General features: G+C 42.4%; 1 protein-coding gene across 1 annotated transcript in view; it reads left to right on the top strand.

The window, feature by feature from the left end:
* The first annotated feature begins 4,712 nt into the window (after positions 1–4,712).
* The window catches only part of C9H3orf49 (chromosome 9 C3orf49 homolog), a 90,079-nt gene continuing 79,780 nt past the window's right edge, over positions 4,713–15,011 (top strand). The window contains exon 1 of the mRNA XM_085624704.1: positions 4,713–4,870. Coding sequence (XP_085480830.1) covers positions 4,752–4,870 — 119 coding nt within the window. The 5' untranslated portion in view covers positions 4,713–4,751. The remainder of the gene's footprint in view (positions 4,871–15,011) is intronic.

The following is a 15,011-nucleotide window of genomic DNA, read 5'->3' as shown; positions in this document are numbered from 1 at the left end:
TCTGACATCAATATTAAGACTCCACACTGGATATCTTGATGAGGATTTAACTAGGAAACAATGAGAATCTGGTCTAGCCAATTAGGAGAGTCTGCACAACATAAGGTGGCCAGCAGTGAGAAAGAAACTTTGATGTGACACAGCTGCTCTTGACACCGTTGGCCATCCTACTCTCATTCACACCCTGAAATCTTAAATGGGACTCAATGGTCTTTCACTGGTTCTCCTCCTAAGAATCCAACAAGCATCAGTTTTTTCATATATATTTATGCAGTCCCAGATAATCCCTCTCACATGCATAGTCCTTCAGTGTTCCAGCTTGTCTCCCATCATCTTCAACCTCACCATGGAGCCCTCACAAGGTGAATAGAAATTAATCAATACCCCTATGACTCACATCTCTATTTGATAGTCTTCTCTGCTGCATACATCGAGCCACTTTAACACCACCTCCACCTCATCCAAACCTAGTTCTCCAACTCCTACCTTAAACTCAACCCCACAAAAAGAATTCCTGGTATTTATCAAGAACAACAGCAGTTAATAGTCCAATCTTGGCTCTATGAAATGAACATGGATGGTTCTGAACCTCATGCAAAGTCACTCAGATTCAAATGGGTTATTGATATCACCCTAAACTAATACATCACTAAGAAAACCAACATAGCCTGGCACCAGCTTTCACTATTAAAGAAATTGAAGACAACTTCAGAACTGCAAATCAAGCAGTCATACTCTCACATCTAGGTAGTGGGAACGCCATGCTGCATGGACACACAGACAATACACTTGCCTCCCTTGAGGGTATTCAATAGATCTTTCCTCCTCGAGAACCTAAATAAATATGACCACCTCACCCTCTGAATGAACTCCAGTGACTCCCCTTGCCAGCCTGTACCATCTGCAAAACAAGCTACCTATTTGTGTTGTAGTCTGGAATACTGAATAGGGAATATTGACTTGCCACAATAATGGAGCCAAAATATTGAGGAACAAAATATCAAGGAGGTAAGTGCATATAGGTAAGTATAGCTTTACTAATATTACCTCAACATCTAAGGACCTTTAAGACAGTGGTGTCATAGCCCCACTACTTTAGCAGCTTGAGCAGGGGGGGGGGGGGGTGCTACTGGGCAGTTGTGTGTAACACAAAGCCTTACAATTCTTATTTTTCGTCCCTTGACTTTGATCAGAGACCCTGGTCTCTAAACAAAAGTTCATAAATACCAATGCAAGACTGTGGAGTGGAATCACAAATTGAAAAAGAGAGCCCAAAAGAAAGAACAAAGGGTGGGAGGGAGGGATAGATGGAGTGGTAAAAGGATGGATGGAGAGAATAGATGAATGTGTGGAAAAATGTCAGAAAGAAGGAAGGAGAGAAGGAAGCAAATTATGATGGAAAAATGACAAAAAGAGGGATAATACAAGGAAAAGCCTCTGTCTTTTTGATCACGTTTTTTGACAGATGAAGGTGTAAAACACACTATTTATTCAGCCACGTTGTTTTGTTTTCAGAAATCTCTCATGGGAGCAAATCCCCCTGTCCCCCCGCCCCGAACATGGCTCGCTTAAGGTACTTATGGTACTCAATCATTCAGTGTCATTCAGAACTTGGTTTATAGGGGATAGTATTTTATTGTTTTTATTACATGTATGTATTGTCAATGTACATATCTCTGAAGTTAAGTACAGTAAATGTATACTTACATATACATACTTACCTGTCGCTTTTTTGATCTTTGATATTTTGGCTATGATATTGTGGTAAGTCGATACTCCTTTCTCGATATTTCGCACCTTCTCTAGAAGAGTGTCATATGAGGAGGGTTTAAGTAAGGAGCACATGCCAACCCAGTCCATGATCCAGGATAGCTAATCAAGAGAGCTCACATCACATAAAATATTTGATATTTATTTATTTATAAAGCACTCAAATCACCTCCAAAGGGGTATCTCCGCACTGTGGAGGAGCTGCAGTAGGCCGGGGAGAGAGACAGGATTAGAACAGTGCAGTTTTGAGGAGCCTTCAGAACTGAAGGTGATCAGGACAGTGCCGAAGAATCATAGGGAGTTGATTACAATAGAAGGGAGGTAGGTGGAAGAAAGCTTTCCCACCAAAGTGCGATTTCTTGAAACGCAGTACAAGGAGTAGAGATTTAGCTCCTGAACTTTGGGATCTGGGTGGCAGGTATTGATTGAATTTTCCTGCAAGACAAGGTGGCCGCTGTGTTTTAGACTCATTTGCTGAGATCCGACGGGCATTACAGTAGTCCACGCAGCTCACACACTTGTAAACCACAATAAGAAAATATCAATCAGGTCGCACTCCACTCACAAGTGACAATAAACAAAAAGACCTGTTTAAAAAGGGCAAAATCCAATTTCCTTTGTAAAACTGGTGGCGGGGGTCTAGAACCTCAACCCACTTGCTGGTTACAACCAATTACCAGTCTTATCCAGTCTCAAATTGCCCAAATAAAATTGTACATTTATAAGCACATGTTTATCAGTCCACTCTCTACAAACATACCCCCTACTGAAAAGGTATATATAAATCACCAAGAAAATGTGTGTGAAGGTGAGAGAGTCTCTGACGTGCGCTTCACCAGAGGGGCTACTGGTAGGTTCTCACAGGTTTGCCCATGTTTCTCATCATTGGTAACTCTCTCACCAGTAAGAAAAGAAAAAGGAAACAGGTGTCCAGTCAAAGAAAAAGAGGTATAGACAGTAATACGTATATGCCTAAAAAAAGACCCCGTAATGTACATAAGAATAAAATATTTCTCCAGATAAAATAGGAGTCACGTGTCTCAGGTTCCAATTTTATTAGAGATTGTGAGCCTACTCAAACTTTAAAAACAGATTGCACGTTGTAGATCACTTACAGATTGGTTCAACACTAGTGCCTGAATGAGTGCTTTTCGAGTGGTCAGAGGGAGGAAGGAGAGTACCCTCCGTAGAAGGCTTAGCACATGGAAGCAAGAGCCTACGGTGGATGCAACGTGTTCCTTCATTGTCAATTTCTGGTCCAAACATATGCCAGGGTTCTTGACCACATTCTTGGGAACCGGGGTGGCACCTAGGTCCTCTGGCCCCCAACTTGGGGACCACGGCAGTGGAGCATCTCCAAACAGCATAATCTCGGTTTTCCCAGCATTAAACTGGAGGAAATTATCCCTCATCCAGCTGGCGATAGCGATCATGCCTTCCGAGAAGGTAGACTGGGCATTGGGAGTGTGTTTGTCAAATGAAAGTAGTAGCTGAGTGTCATCAGCATACAAAATTGGTGTGAAGCCCAGTTTCCTAAGTAATCCTGATAATGGAGCAACATAAATATTGATTAAGGTGGGACTGAGACAGGAGCCCTGAGGTACTCCCTTAGTCAGTCACATGGTCTTCGAACGGAAGACCATGGGACTGCTTGACCGTCCAGGGACTGCCTAATGTTGTCGGTAACAGCAATCAATGCTGACTAGGTGCTGTGCCGTGGCCTAAATCCAGACTGAGATGGGTCAAGGCATCCCGTGGATTCGACATGGTCAGATAGATGTTTATTGATATGTTTTTCCAGTATCTTACTCAGGAGAGGTAAGAGGGAAATTGGGCGATAGTTGGATAGGTCCTCCATGAGGGACCGACAAATGGTGAGAAACGCTGAGGTGAGACTGTATGGAGTGGAGAGGAGGAGAAAAAGGAAAACGTGGGAATAGGGTTTGATATGGGTAATAATGCTACATACTCTAGGCATATGGACCCGTCAATCACTAGTGACCACACCTTGTACGAGCGTCAGCATAGGGACTGAAGCCCTGAGGTGAAGCTCTTGAATAAGGCTGTGAAGGAGAGGATGCAAGGGCCATGCGACTGGGAGGCTCGGTGCCAAGTTTAAACGAAAACAACCAAGGAAAAAAAATCTAAACTCACAGACAAAAAACAACATAAATCAGCAAAAAAGATTGCCACGTTAAGAGAAGGTCAGCAAAGTAATACACTCAGAAGAGCCAAGAACAATGTTAGACTGAGAGGTGGTACGCATATATTTACCTTCCGGGGTGGTAAGTACACAGTGACATTCAGAAGTGGCAGTGTATTTTCTCAAGCTTAAGTGGTCAGCTTAATGTTTTATTTAAGGTGGTAAGCACATTGTTATGCTCTTAAGTGATTAACAGGGTACTACAGTCTTCGGTTATGAGCACATTAGATACAGACAGTCAGTAGACTGTTGCACATAGAAGTGGTAAGCACAGTGTCACAATCACCGATGGGTGCTACACCCCAAAGTGCTGAGCAAAATGTTATTTTCAAAGCTCGTAAGCACATTGTAATACTGAAAGACGGTCAGCGTAGTGTTACTTTGAGAATTACTGAAGCTCTGTGTTACACTGAGACGTGGTAAGCACACTCACACATCAAAGTGCGTAATTACATTTTTACAATATGAGGTGATAAGAATGTCGTTACTTAGGTGTATACTTCTGATTATTGCAGCGTACCTAACTAGCTGTACGACATGTGCTCCAAAGTAGGAATGGAGGGTTTATTGGAATTTCTCTGGGCTACGGCAGATTTCTCGTCTCCAGCCAATAGCATGCTTAACTGAAAGAATGATGGACTTAACAGATGCAAGTGAAGTGGTGATGGAATTTCAGAAAGAAGCTAAACCTCAGCTCAGTCTCAGCAAAAAAAACTTTACAAATGTGTACTAGCTGTCTGCAAATCAATGGACTTACAATGCTCTTGTCCTGAGGGGAATGCAAAGTGAAGGGCGTTGTTCCAGATCTCTACAGATGCCCGGCAGAAAAGCAGCAGAATCCAGTCTGAAGAACAGCAAAAGGAAAACAGCCCAGCAGAAAAAAAAGGGAATTGTTCGGTAAGTGTTGTTATTGCTCCCGTTATTTAAAATTGCTAAACTAAAATGACACTAAATGCACTGCTTATAAATTATTCTGTAGTTCTCTGCGATTATTATCAGTTTCATGTAGAATTTTGTGTAGTTTGTATTTTTTTTTATTCAAGAAGTGATCCAAGTTCAAAATAAATAAAAGTAAATAAAAAGTCAGGTCAGGCGAATGTAGGTAACCTGCAAGGTATCATACAATTCCAGCTGAAGCCGTGAATCCAAAACCAGCGACAGCACTTACAACGTTTTGTTTCCCAAAAAAGTCTATATTCGTGTATGCAAATAACCAGGTACTTTTTAGAACACGCTAACGTATAAATATGCGTATTGTCGATTCATTTTTCCTTTTCATTCCTGGAAGAGATACATTATGTTTCAAGTTGTTTGAATTCGTCTGTGTTCCAATATAGTAGTCACTAGTTCAAACAAAAAACGGGATTGGTCAATTTATGGGCATGCCACAGCCATTAAAGAACGGCCTCTGAGAAGGGCATATAATTGTTGTTCCAGCCTTAATAATTTACCCCTTCCATTTGAAAAGACTAAGCAATCATGTTAATGAACATACACACGTGTATGACTTGTGCCATATTCTTGCTCTGTCAAACATTTGAAGGCACTCCTTTAAAATATGCAATGTGCTTGAAGTGCTAATTATATGACTGTAGTCAGGATGTGCAGAATTGCCACAGATTTTGTTTGTTTCGCCCATAAACCAGTATTAACTTCTTAAATAACTTTCCACCAGCATTTTCGTGACGGTTAATGGGCACATTACTCCCATGGTAGTACCGCATTTGAAATTTATTTATTTATTTTGTGGTTTTATCTAGCACAAACTAGACCTCTTGGGCATCAGAGCATTTGTCATAGGTGTCAGAGACACAATGTCATCATCAAACCTATAGCATAGCATCTATGAGATGATAGTACTGGTCTCAAAGAAACATTTATTTATGGTATGAGAAGCCCAGACCTATTTGCAGTGCCCCCCCCCTACTATTTGCCCCCCCCCTACTTTTTGACTCCATACTAGATGCTGGTTTTCTGAATCTGATTGTGCCCTGAGCTCTGCTAACCAGACCCAGGGCCTGTGATCTGATTAAAAGGACATGGTAATTCATTATAATTACAAGTGGTACTGACAACCTACCTGTAAGTCTTTAGTATATGGTAGGGCACTTAAATGTGTACTACTGTGGTGCCTGCTGTCCTTTAAAAGTCAGTCCTGCATTGCAAGCTGCTTTTAAAAGTAAATTCTATCCAAATTCGTCTTTGGAATGAAAGGTGCTTTCTAAGTCTCAAACTACCTTAGATTTTCATATAAGTCAACCCTAAGGTCTCCCCTCGGTTCCTCAGGTGTAGGGTGCCTAATACCTATATGCAGGGATATTATAAAATATGTTTTATAAGCCCTAGTGAGGGAAAAACTGCCAATTTTGTTTTCCCCATTCTAGAAAACTAGCTCCATAGGCTAACATGAAAATACCTTATTTAAGTATAAATATTGACAGAAGTGAGCTAGAAATGTCTTTCAAAGACTCTAGACAATAGTTATGATAAATCCAACGACTTGCCACTGTTGGATTTATAATAACTACTACATAAAAAGGTATAGGACTTTCTTTTCTGTAAGCCAAAATCCAACCTACCATCTGCCCTCTCCTGATTGGCTAGCTTCAGTCAGGCTGGGCTAAGCTGTCTTAATGAGGTGTGAAGTGGCCTGCCAGAGAGACAAAGGGTTTCCTGTAGGAGAAGAACTGAAACTGCAAAAGCAGAAGGCAGGATGGGGGTGGAGTAGTCAAATTGGTCTTCAAAGATGGAATGACACCTTAGGACAGCACAGGCTCACCTGCAGCCCCAGCCACACAGGAGCCCCTGTAATTAGATCAGTGAAGGGGTGTGTTAGAGAATCTTAGCCACCCCAGTGGGTTAGCTAAGCCATATCTAACTCTTCAGGAGACTTTTTCCATTTTGGATTTTGGAAGAATAGTGCTTTCTGAAACAAGAATTTTCCACGCTTTGCAGGAAGTGATCATGCCTAAGGGTGGCACCCTGCATCCCATTGGTCAGGGATTTCCCCTTACTTGACATCCAAGAACACTGAATAAATAGGGACAGTTGCCAAGCAACTCAGATCTGCTGCCTGAAACTAGGAGAAGATGGACTGCCTTGCTGGAACCCTGATTTGCACCCAAAGGACTGCACTCTGAAGGACTGCACCTGCTGCACAATCTGGTACTGCAGTCCTAAGGATTTTGACTGGCTTCACAAGGATTAAGGAGTGGACTTCCTGAAAGCTACAGGTTAACAGAGCCCACCTGCATAATCGCCACCAAGATGTACCCATCCTGGAGTGCGTTTAGTGGACCTTTAAGGATCTGGCCGGGTGCATCCTGGGAATTGTGGTCACAACATCCCAAGGACTCGGAGCTTTTAGACTCTTGGATTGGTGTTTTGGACACCTTGAACACACAAAACGAACTTCAGGAAGAAGTTCCAGAAGTTATGAGCAACTTTTGTAAAAGGTTTATAAGCTGACCAGGTGCATTGTGGGAGTTGTAGTCCCAGACCCCAAGAGGCAAACCAGAGCATCTGAACCTTTGGCTGGTGCTGTGGATCACTTTCCTGCACAAAAAACACTTCTGGAAGTAAGTGTAAAGAACTCGTCTTTTTCTTGTCCAGCATGACTTTCTTTTTAACTCTATTTGCTTCTAAGCACTAGTTTTAATTTTAATCTTTAAAACATCATATTTCTGGTTCCCTAAATTGCACTCTTGTTGTTTTGGTCTCTATTTGTTCATAAAAATATAACCTATTTTCATAAATTGGTGTTGGATTTTTATTGTGTATTGTGTCATACATATTTAATGTATTGGTGTTTTTAAATGCCTTACACACCTGTCTCCTAAGTTAAGACTGCCTGCTCATTGCCAGCTACCACGGGTTGAGCAAGGGAATTATTTATTGAGTCCTTGACTGAACCTTTTATTGCAGCCTCATATGTCCTTACTTAGCCCTACTAATAAACCACTTTCCAACAACCTGGGTAAAGGGAACCTTTTTGAAGTTGATATTCTCCCATTATAACACGAAGTATGCTGGAAGAGAAGGACTTTTAAGTTCTCCTATGAACTTCTTTAGAGAGGGTTTTGTCCTAAAGGCAGGTGGAATGGCATTCTACATTCCGGAACCATTCCCTGTGAAAGTTTGCTTCAGGCTTCCTGCTTTTGGGAGTGAAGTAAAGACTCCATAATGGATTAACACCCTTCCAGAAAGCTCTAGCATTGTATTCTTCTAAAACAGGCAAATGTAAAACATGTGATCTGATTACTTTTTTTCATCACATTTTATGGTCACTATAAAAGAGGCTCTGAAAAATATCAACTGAGATGAAAGTGTAAGGTGAAAACAATAAAGATTTTTTTTTGAAAAAAACTATTGTTAAGAAAGATTCACATGCTGAGGAAAAGTGTGAGACTTAATTTAACCTTGACTATGTGATTGCTTACTGACAATATTACGTTGGCGGTAATATAACACCGTATTTGTGTACCTAAAACCATTATGTTACCTTACTAAAGAGTGAAATCTGTACGGAGATGGTCTCCTCAATCTCTGTACTAATTGACAATGGGGCATATGCATCAACATTAGCATTTGCGATTCCTTATTAGCGAAAAATAAGGAATCGCTAATAAGGAATAGCAAAAGGCTATGCATGTAGGAATCGCTATTCAAATAGCGATTCCTTAACATTCCTTATTACCGAATCGGTAATACCGAATCGGTAATAAGGAATACCTACCCATTCATTCCTATGGCCTTGGAGGCCCATAGGAATGAATGTAAAGCCATTCTGTATTAGCGATTCGGTATTACCGAATCGCTAATAGCTGGAGCACTTTCAAGGGTGCCAGGGTGTCAAAAGGACACCCTGTTGCACCCCTGAAAATGATATGTGCACATATGTTGCACACACACATGCTCTAAGGGCATGTGTGTGCGCAACATGACACTTTGAAAAATGCACAAAAGTGCATTTTTCAAAGTTTTTGCAAATTACCATGCAGTTCATCTTCATGGTAATTTGCTCCCCTTATTAGCGAAATCGCTAATTTTTTAACTTTGATGCATTGCATTTAAGGAATCTCACTTTGGGATTCCTTAAATGCAATCGCTATTTAAGGAATCGGTATTTAAGGAATCCCTATTTAAAGAATCGCTATTTAAGGATTCCTTAAATACCGATTTCTGCTTTTGGGTTGATGCATTGGGATTGGGTATTTTTTACTTAATACCGGGAGCTAATAAGGAATCGGTATTTTACCGACTGGATTTTGGCTTGATGCATAAGGGTGTATATCAATTCATCATATAATTTTGACTACACAGTAAAACACATTTCCTCCAGCCTACATCAGCTGCTCATTGTGGCTGTGATTACTGTCCGTTTTAAGGTGACTGAGGTATTCTAATTAATAATATTACATATTGTATCATGTTGATGCATGTGAGGAGAAAAGTGACCCCGCTAACTGTGCTGCCTACCAATCCCATACTGTATTGTTATCCTCAAGAGTTCCACTAGAATTTTGACTCAGCTTGAGGAGTCCATAACATAAGAGACCCATCAATCAGCAAATCAAGTGCTTTCCTACAGAACAAGGAAGACCTAGTAATGGTCTTGCCACCCCAAAGTCCATGACTTAGCTAGTTGGTGACTACGTAAATATATTTGGTGTTCAGTAGCTTGTTGCTATCCAGCAAACCCTGGAACTTCCCATCTAACGTATGTCTAGTGGACCTCTAGTAGCAGAAGCTTCTGTTATGCTTATTTGTTAATGAACATTAATCTTCATGAGCATTGATTACAATCTTAAAATTAGCATGAAATAGGAAAAATGCCCATGTTTCTTACTGAAATAATAAGCCTTTATTTTTTATTAAGTATCAATAGTTAATCTAATAATATAGTCTATAATACAGTAAACTGTAGATTAGGGTCTGTTGATACTCTAAATCACTGTCCGGCAACAATTGTCTATGTGCCTTCTGGCTCTATGCAGCAGTATAAGAGAAAAGTTGGCAAAGCTTTTTCTGGGTTGCAAAAGGATGCACATGTTTGCAGCTTTCAGTATTTCTCACTGTTGCGCTATACAAGCACAATTCAATCAGGTCTTCAGACCAGGAGACCTTCCCCATCTAGCATCATTCTCTGAAGACACACAGGGACCGATTCAAAAAGCACCTCCGCACTAATGGTGGGAGCCCCACAGTCGTGACCGGAGGCCCGCACTCATAGCAGGAACTCTGCATTGCGGTTTCTCATTATGGAGGTCCTACCATTAATGCAGGCCCCTTGTCATGACTACGAGGCCTCCGGACCAGTGTGAAGGCTCTTTGTGAATCGAACTCTGAGTCTCTCATTCTGTTTCTGACAAATGCCAGTCCTGTGGTAGAGAGCACAGTGAGTTGATTATCCTAGTGCTTTTTGGTTCCCACCAGAGGGAGGTGAAGCCGCAAAGACAGTATAAGGGTTAATGGTACATGGATTCCTGCAGCTTAGGAGAAGCACAGAGGGAGGAATTGGTTGAGGAGGCCAGGTTGGATAGCGGGAAGTGGGGGCAAGTATTCAGATATTAATTGGAGAAGTGTTTGATGAACAAGACACAATAAGTAAGGTTTGCAAATGTGCATCTTAGCCATACTAGACACAGTCATATGTATTATTCTGTTGTTTGACTGATACTCTATCTTGCTAATCTCCAACCAATAAATGCCTTGAAAACACAAGGAATGGCAAGATATAGAGATGACAACACAAGACTGAAAAAGCAATATTTTTAACTATTGTAAGATCAACTCTGAACTCAGTGCCCCATGCCAGAATCAAGTTACCATAATTCTACTTTCTTTTGCATCGCTAGGAACTGGCCACAATTATCCATAGCTCACCTTCTAGCTCCCAGCAAAACAATGAGAGTCAGTCGCTTCATAATTCAATACATGTTGTATTTTTATCCAACTTCCACCCTCTACTTCTGCATTGCTGTCAACGACCGCCACACATCAAGATCTACCCACATCATGCTGTGTGCGTATTGGAATTGGCATGAAGGTATGAGTGTCTTCCAGAGATCTTCTAAGGTCACTTTCAGGAAAGGCAAGACAGTAGAAATGTAAATGGAAGCCATGATCTGGCAAGCACACAGAGATAGTGGAAGTATAAGAGATCCTTATTTTCTTCCTCTTTGCATGAAGGATGACTGCACATGAACATAGGTGCAGCAACTCTGTCTTTGCACACACCAAATGAGAGGCTCTTCAAAGAGAACATTGTCATTTGCTTAATAACCCCAATGAAAGGGAGTCAGATGCCATTTTCAGTGCTTAACAACTGTTTTTCCTGCTCTCAAGCTCTCCAGGATATTTTGTTTCTTGCCCTGTTTCCCTCAAGAAGAGCGTGTTGCTCTCCTCATATATTACTTTTCTTGTTTTCACTTCAACTCTGATTAGCCACTAATATCATTCAGTCTGAACTTTTCCTTTCTTTGCACTTATCCTTCATCCTTCACAGTTATCTATGCCAACGTTGGTGTATTTGACCCGGTTACTTAATACAACTGGCAGGGTCTTTACTCTCAGAAGTAGTTTATGAGAACCAGGTTCTGAGCTGCTACACATATATGGCTGCCAGTCTTGACGATTGCATTTAGTTGTTGTCTCTACTGTGCAATATTGTAAGCACCCGGGGCCTTATTTTTTAGTGCCTTAATTCTTGATGTTACTGGTAACGGAGTTATCAGCCCCATCAGGAATTACAAAGTCTGTGGAACTCCAGGTGATTCTCAAGGTTCCACCCACAATCCTCACTAATTCCAATCCCCTGGAATAAATGGGACCCATGTATCGTTAACGTTAACTCCGATGGTGTTTAATAAACATCCCCTGCACTGGAACAATTGAAAAGAGGTCCTAACTTCATTTGCCAATCTGTTTATGGAACTTTGCTGAAAATGATTAGAACATCGCTTGAGTATGTTTACCCTTTGGAAATGATGGCTTAGATTGTGTTGTATATGTTCACCTCTACATTTACTAGACCTTCCAATGAGGTGAACTAATTACTGACAAAAGACAATTTTTAAACATAGAGTGTATGTGAGCAAGACTGGCTGATTGAGTCCAAAAATACAGCTGCCATCTTGGACTGGTTTAATTTACATGTAATCACTCAAGATGTACAGACATCTTCTAGATGTCAATGGGAAAAAAATCTACATGCTATACTATATGTCATAAGTGACAGAGTCTTCATATGGAACTCTGACTATTCTAATTGCATTTTAAAATATTAATATATGCCATAATATGTCATTGTTTAGACCCCTATGTGAACTACCAACTCTGTATTTTCATCTTTGCGCAGGTTCCAGGAGGATATTTGTAGTTTTTTTTTTTGTTACTTGGAATCCAAGGTGTTCCAGTGACTACCCACTTCTAATCATTCTCAGTGTGCTCTGCTTCCAAGAAATGATGAGTTAACTTGGTGGTTAATAGTATAAATGAAATGCTTTTTCCTCTTTTTTTGAGTGCTTGAATGCAGGGGTCACCCCCTTCTCTTCCCTGGGTTAAGATAAATGAATCTAACATAGTAAGATATTGTTGTATTGTTATTTAGCTTTTATTTTGATGTGATTAGTTTATCACACATCACTATTCACACCTAGCATGTGTAGAACAGAACCCTATCACTGTGTGCTGTGCCCACATGCCTGCACTATTTTGCATTACTCAATTCTATTAATTCAGTTCGAATTCTAATGCTGTGAGTTGCTGGACGCTCTCGCTTTTCTCAATAGAAATTAGTCGATGAGGAACTTCCTCCATACCCAGAACAGGTGACCTTATTATTAGGACACCAGTGTATGCATATGTCCAGTAGACTTGCTACGTAGACAATGTGGATTTTGGTCAGAGACTTACATTAGTCCCGAACAAAGCCGTAAGACCCAGCAAGGTCTAGCAAGACAGCTGAAACATGTAGGCACTTTGTAGATGGTAGGGTACTAATAGCCCCATCCATCACTGATAGTAAATTATATTGTTATCGCTTATATTTCAAACTAGTCAAAGTAACCATCAATAAATCATCTGGTTGGGTTAACAAATACTCTTTTATCTGTATTTGTTTCTCTGGTTAATGGAGACTGTGTCTACTTTGAATATTTGAAAAACCATGTTCCCACTAGTGGTGGTTGTTGCCCACTTGAACTCAAATGAGATTAAGTGTAAGATTGACCATTGATAAGGGATGCTACACTTTATGGGTGAATGCCTTGCAATTGCCATTTGTTTAATTGTCCAAGATTGGTGATCACATAGTAGCCATATTTCTCTTTTTGTGAGTATATTTGATAGTAAGAAGAATATGTCTTCAAGACCTCCCTCCCATATCTGTGAGATAGATCTAATCTGTATCACTGTAATCAATCAATCAATCAGTCATTTGTTAAGCGCACTAAATACCTGTGAGGGTCTCAAGGCGCTGGAGGGGGGGGGGGGCGCTACTGATCGAACAGCCAGGTCTTGAGTGCCCTCCTGAAGGTCAGCAGGTCTTGGGTCTATCGTAGGCTCAGTGGGAGGGTGTGCCATGTCTTGGCGGCAAGGTGGGAGAAGGATCTCCCGCCGGTGGTTGCTCTTCGGACGCGCGGGATGTTGGCGAGTGAGAGGTCGGCGGAGCGTAGCTGGCGGTTGGGGATGTAGAAGGACAGTCGTCTGTTGAGGTAGGCTGGGCCGGTCTTGTGGAGTGCCTTGTGTGCATGGATGATGAGCTTGAAGGATATCCTCTTGTTGATGGGGAGCCAGTGCAGGTTTCTCAGGAGGGGGGTGATGTGTCCGTGGCGTGGTTTGTCGAGGATCAGTTGTGCCGAGGCGTTTTGGATGCGTTGTAGTCGTTTGATGAGCTTGATCGGGGCTCCCGCGTAGAGGGTATTTCTGTAGTCGAGTCTGCTGCTGACGAGAGCCTGGGTGACTGTCTTTCTTGTATCGGTCGGGATCCATCTGTAGATCTTGCGGAGCATGCGGAGGGTGTTGAAGCAGGAGGAGGAGACGGCGTTGACTTGCTTGGTCATTGAGAGCGTTGAGTCGAGGATCATTCCCAGGTTGCGTGCGTGGTCGGTGGGTGTCAGGGGTGCCCCCAGTGCCATCGGCCACCAAGAGTCGTCCCTGGCTTAAGGGTTGGAGCCAAGGATGAGGACCTCCGTCTTGTCCGAGTTCAGCTTCAGACGGCTGATCTTCATCCAGTCGGCGACAGCCCTCATTCCTTCGTGGAGGTTGGCTTTGGCTGTGATGGGGTCCTTGGTGAGGGAGAGGATCAGTTGAGTGTCGTCGGCATAGGAGATTATGTTGAGGTCGTGCTGTCGGGCGACGTCTGCGAGCGGGGCCATGTAAATGTTGAACAGTGTCGGGCTGAGGGAGGATCCCTGGGGTACGCCGCAGATAATTTCGGAGGCTGCGGATCGGAATGGGGGGAGGCGGACACTCTGGGTTCTGCCTGAGAGGAAGGAGATTGTCCATTACAGAGCCTTGTCTCGGATCCCTGCGGCATTGAGGCGTGCGGGTAGTGTGCGGTGGCAGACGGTGTCGAAGGCAGCGGAGAGGTCTAGGAGGATGAGTGCTGCGGTCTCACCGTTGTCCAGCGGGGTCCTGATGTCGTCGGTGGCGGCGATGAGGGTGGTCTCGGTGCTGTGGTTGCTGCGGAACCCTGACTGGGAAGGGTCCAGGATTCTGTTTTCTTCGAGGTATCGGGTTAGCTGTCTGTTGACGATCTTCTCGATGACCTTGGCCGGGAACAGGAGCAGAGAGATTGGCCGGAAGTTCTTGAGGTCTCTTGGATCTGCCTTGGGTTTTTTGAGTAGGGCATTGATTTCGGTGTGTTTCCAGCTCTCTGGGAAGGTCGTGGTCTTGAGGGAGAGATTGATGATGTTGCGCAGGTGGGGTGCGATGGAGCTGCTTGCTTTGTTAAAGACGTGGTGCGGGAATGGGTCTGACTGAGAGCCGGAGTGGATTGTACTCATGGTCTTGATGGTGTCATCGGTGCTCACGC

This window comes from Triturus cristatus, chromosome 9 (genome assembly GCF_964204655.1).
Source record: "Triturus cristatus chromosome 9, aTriCri1.1, whole genome shotgun sequence".
Classification (NCBI taxonomy): domain Eukaryota; kingdom Metazoa; phylum Chordata; class Amphibia; order Caudata; family Salamandridae; genus Triturus; species Triturus cristatus.
This window is presented reverse-complemented; position numbering and strand designations above follow the sequence as displayed.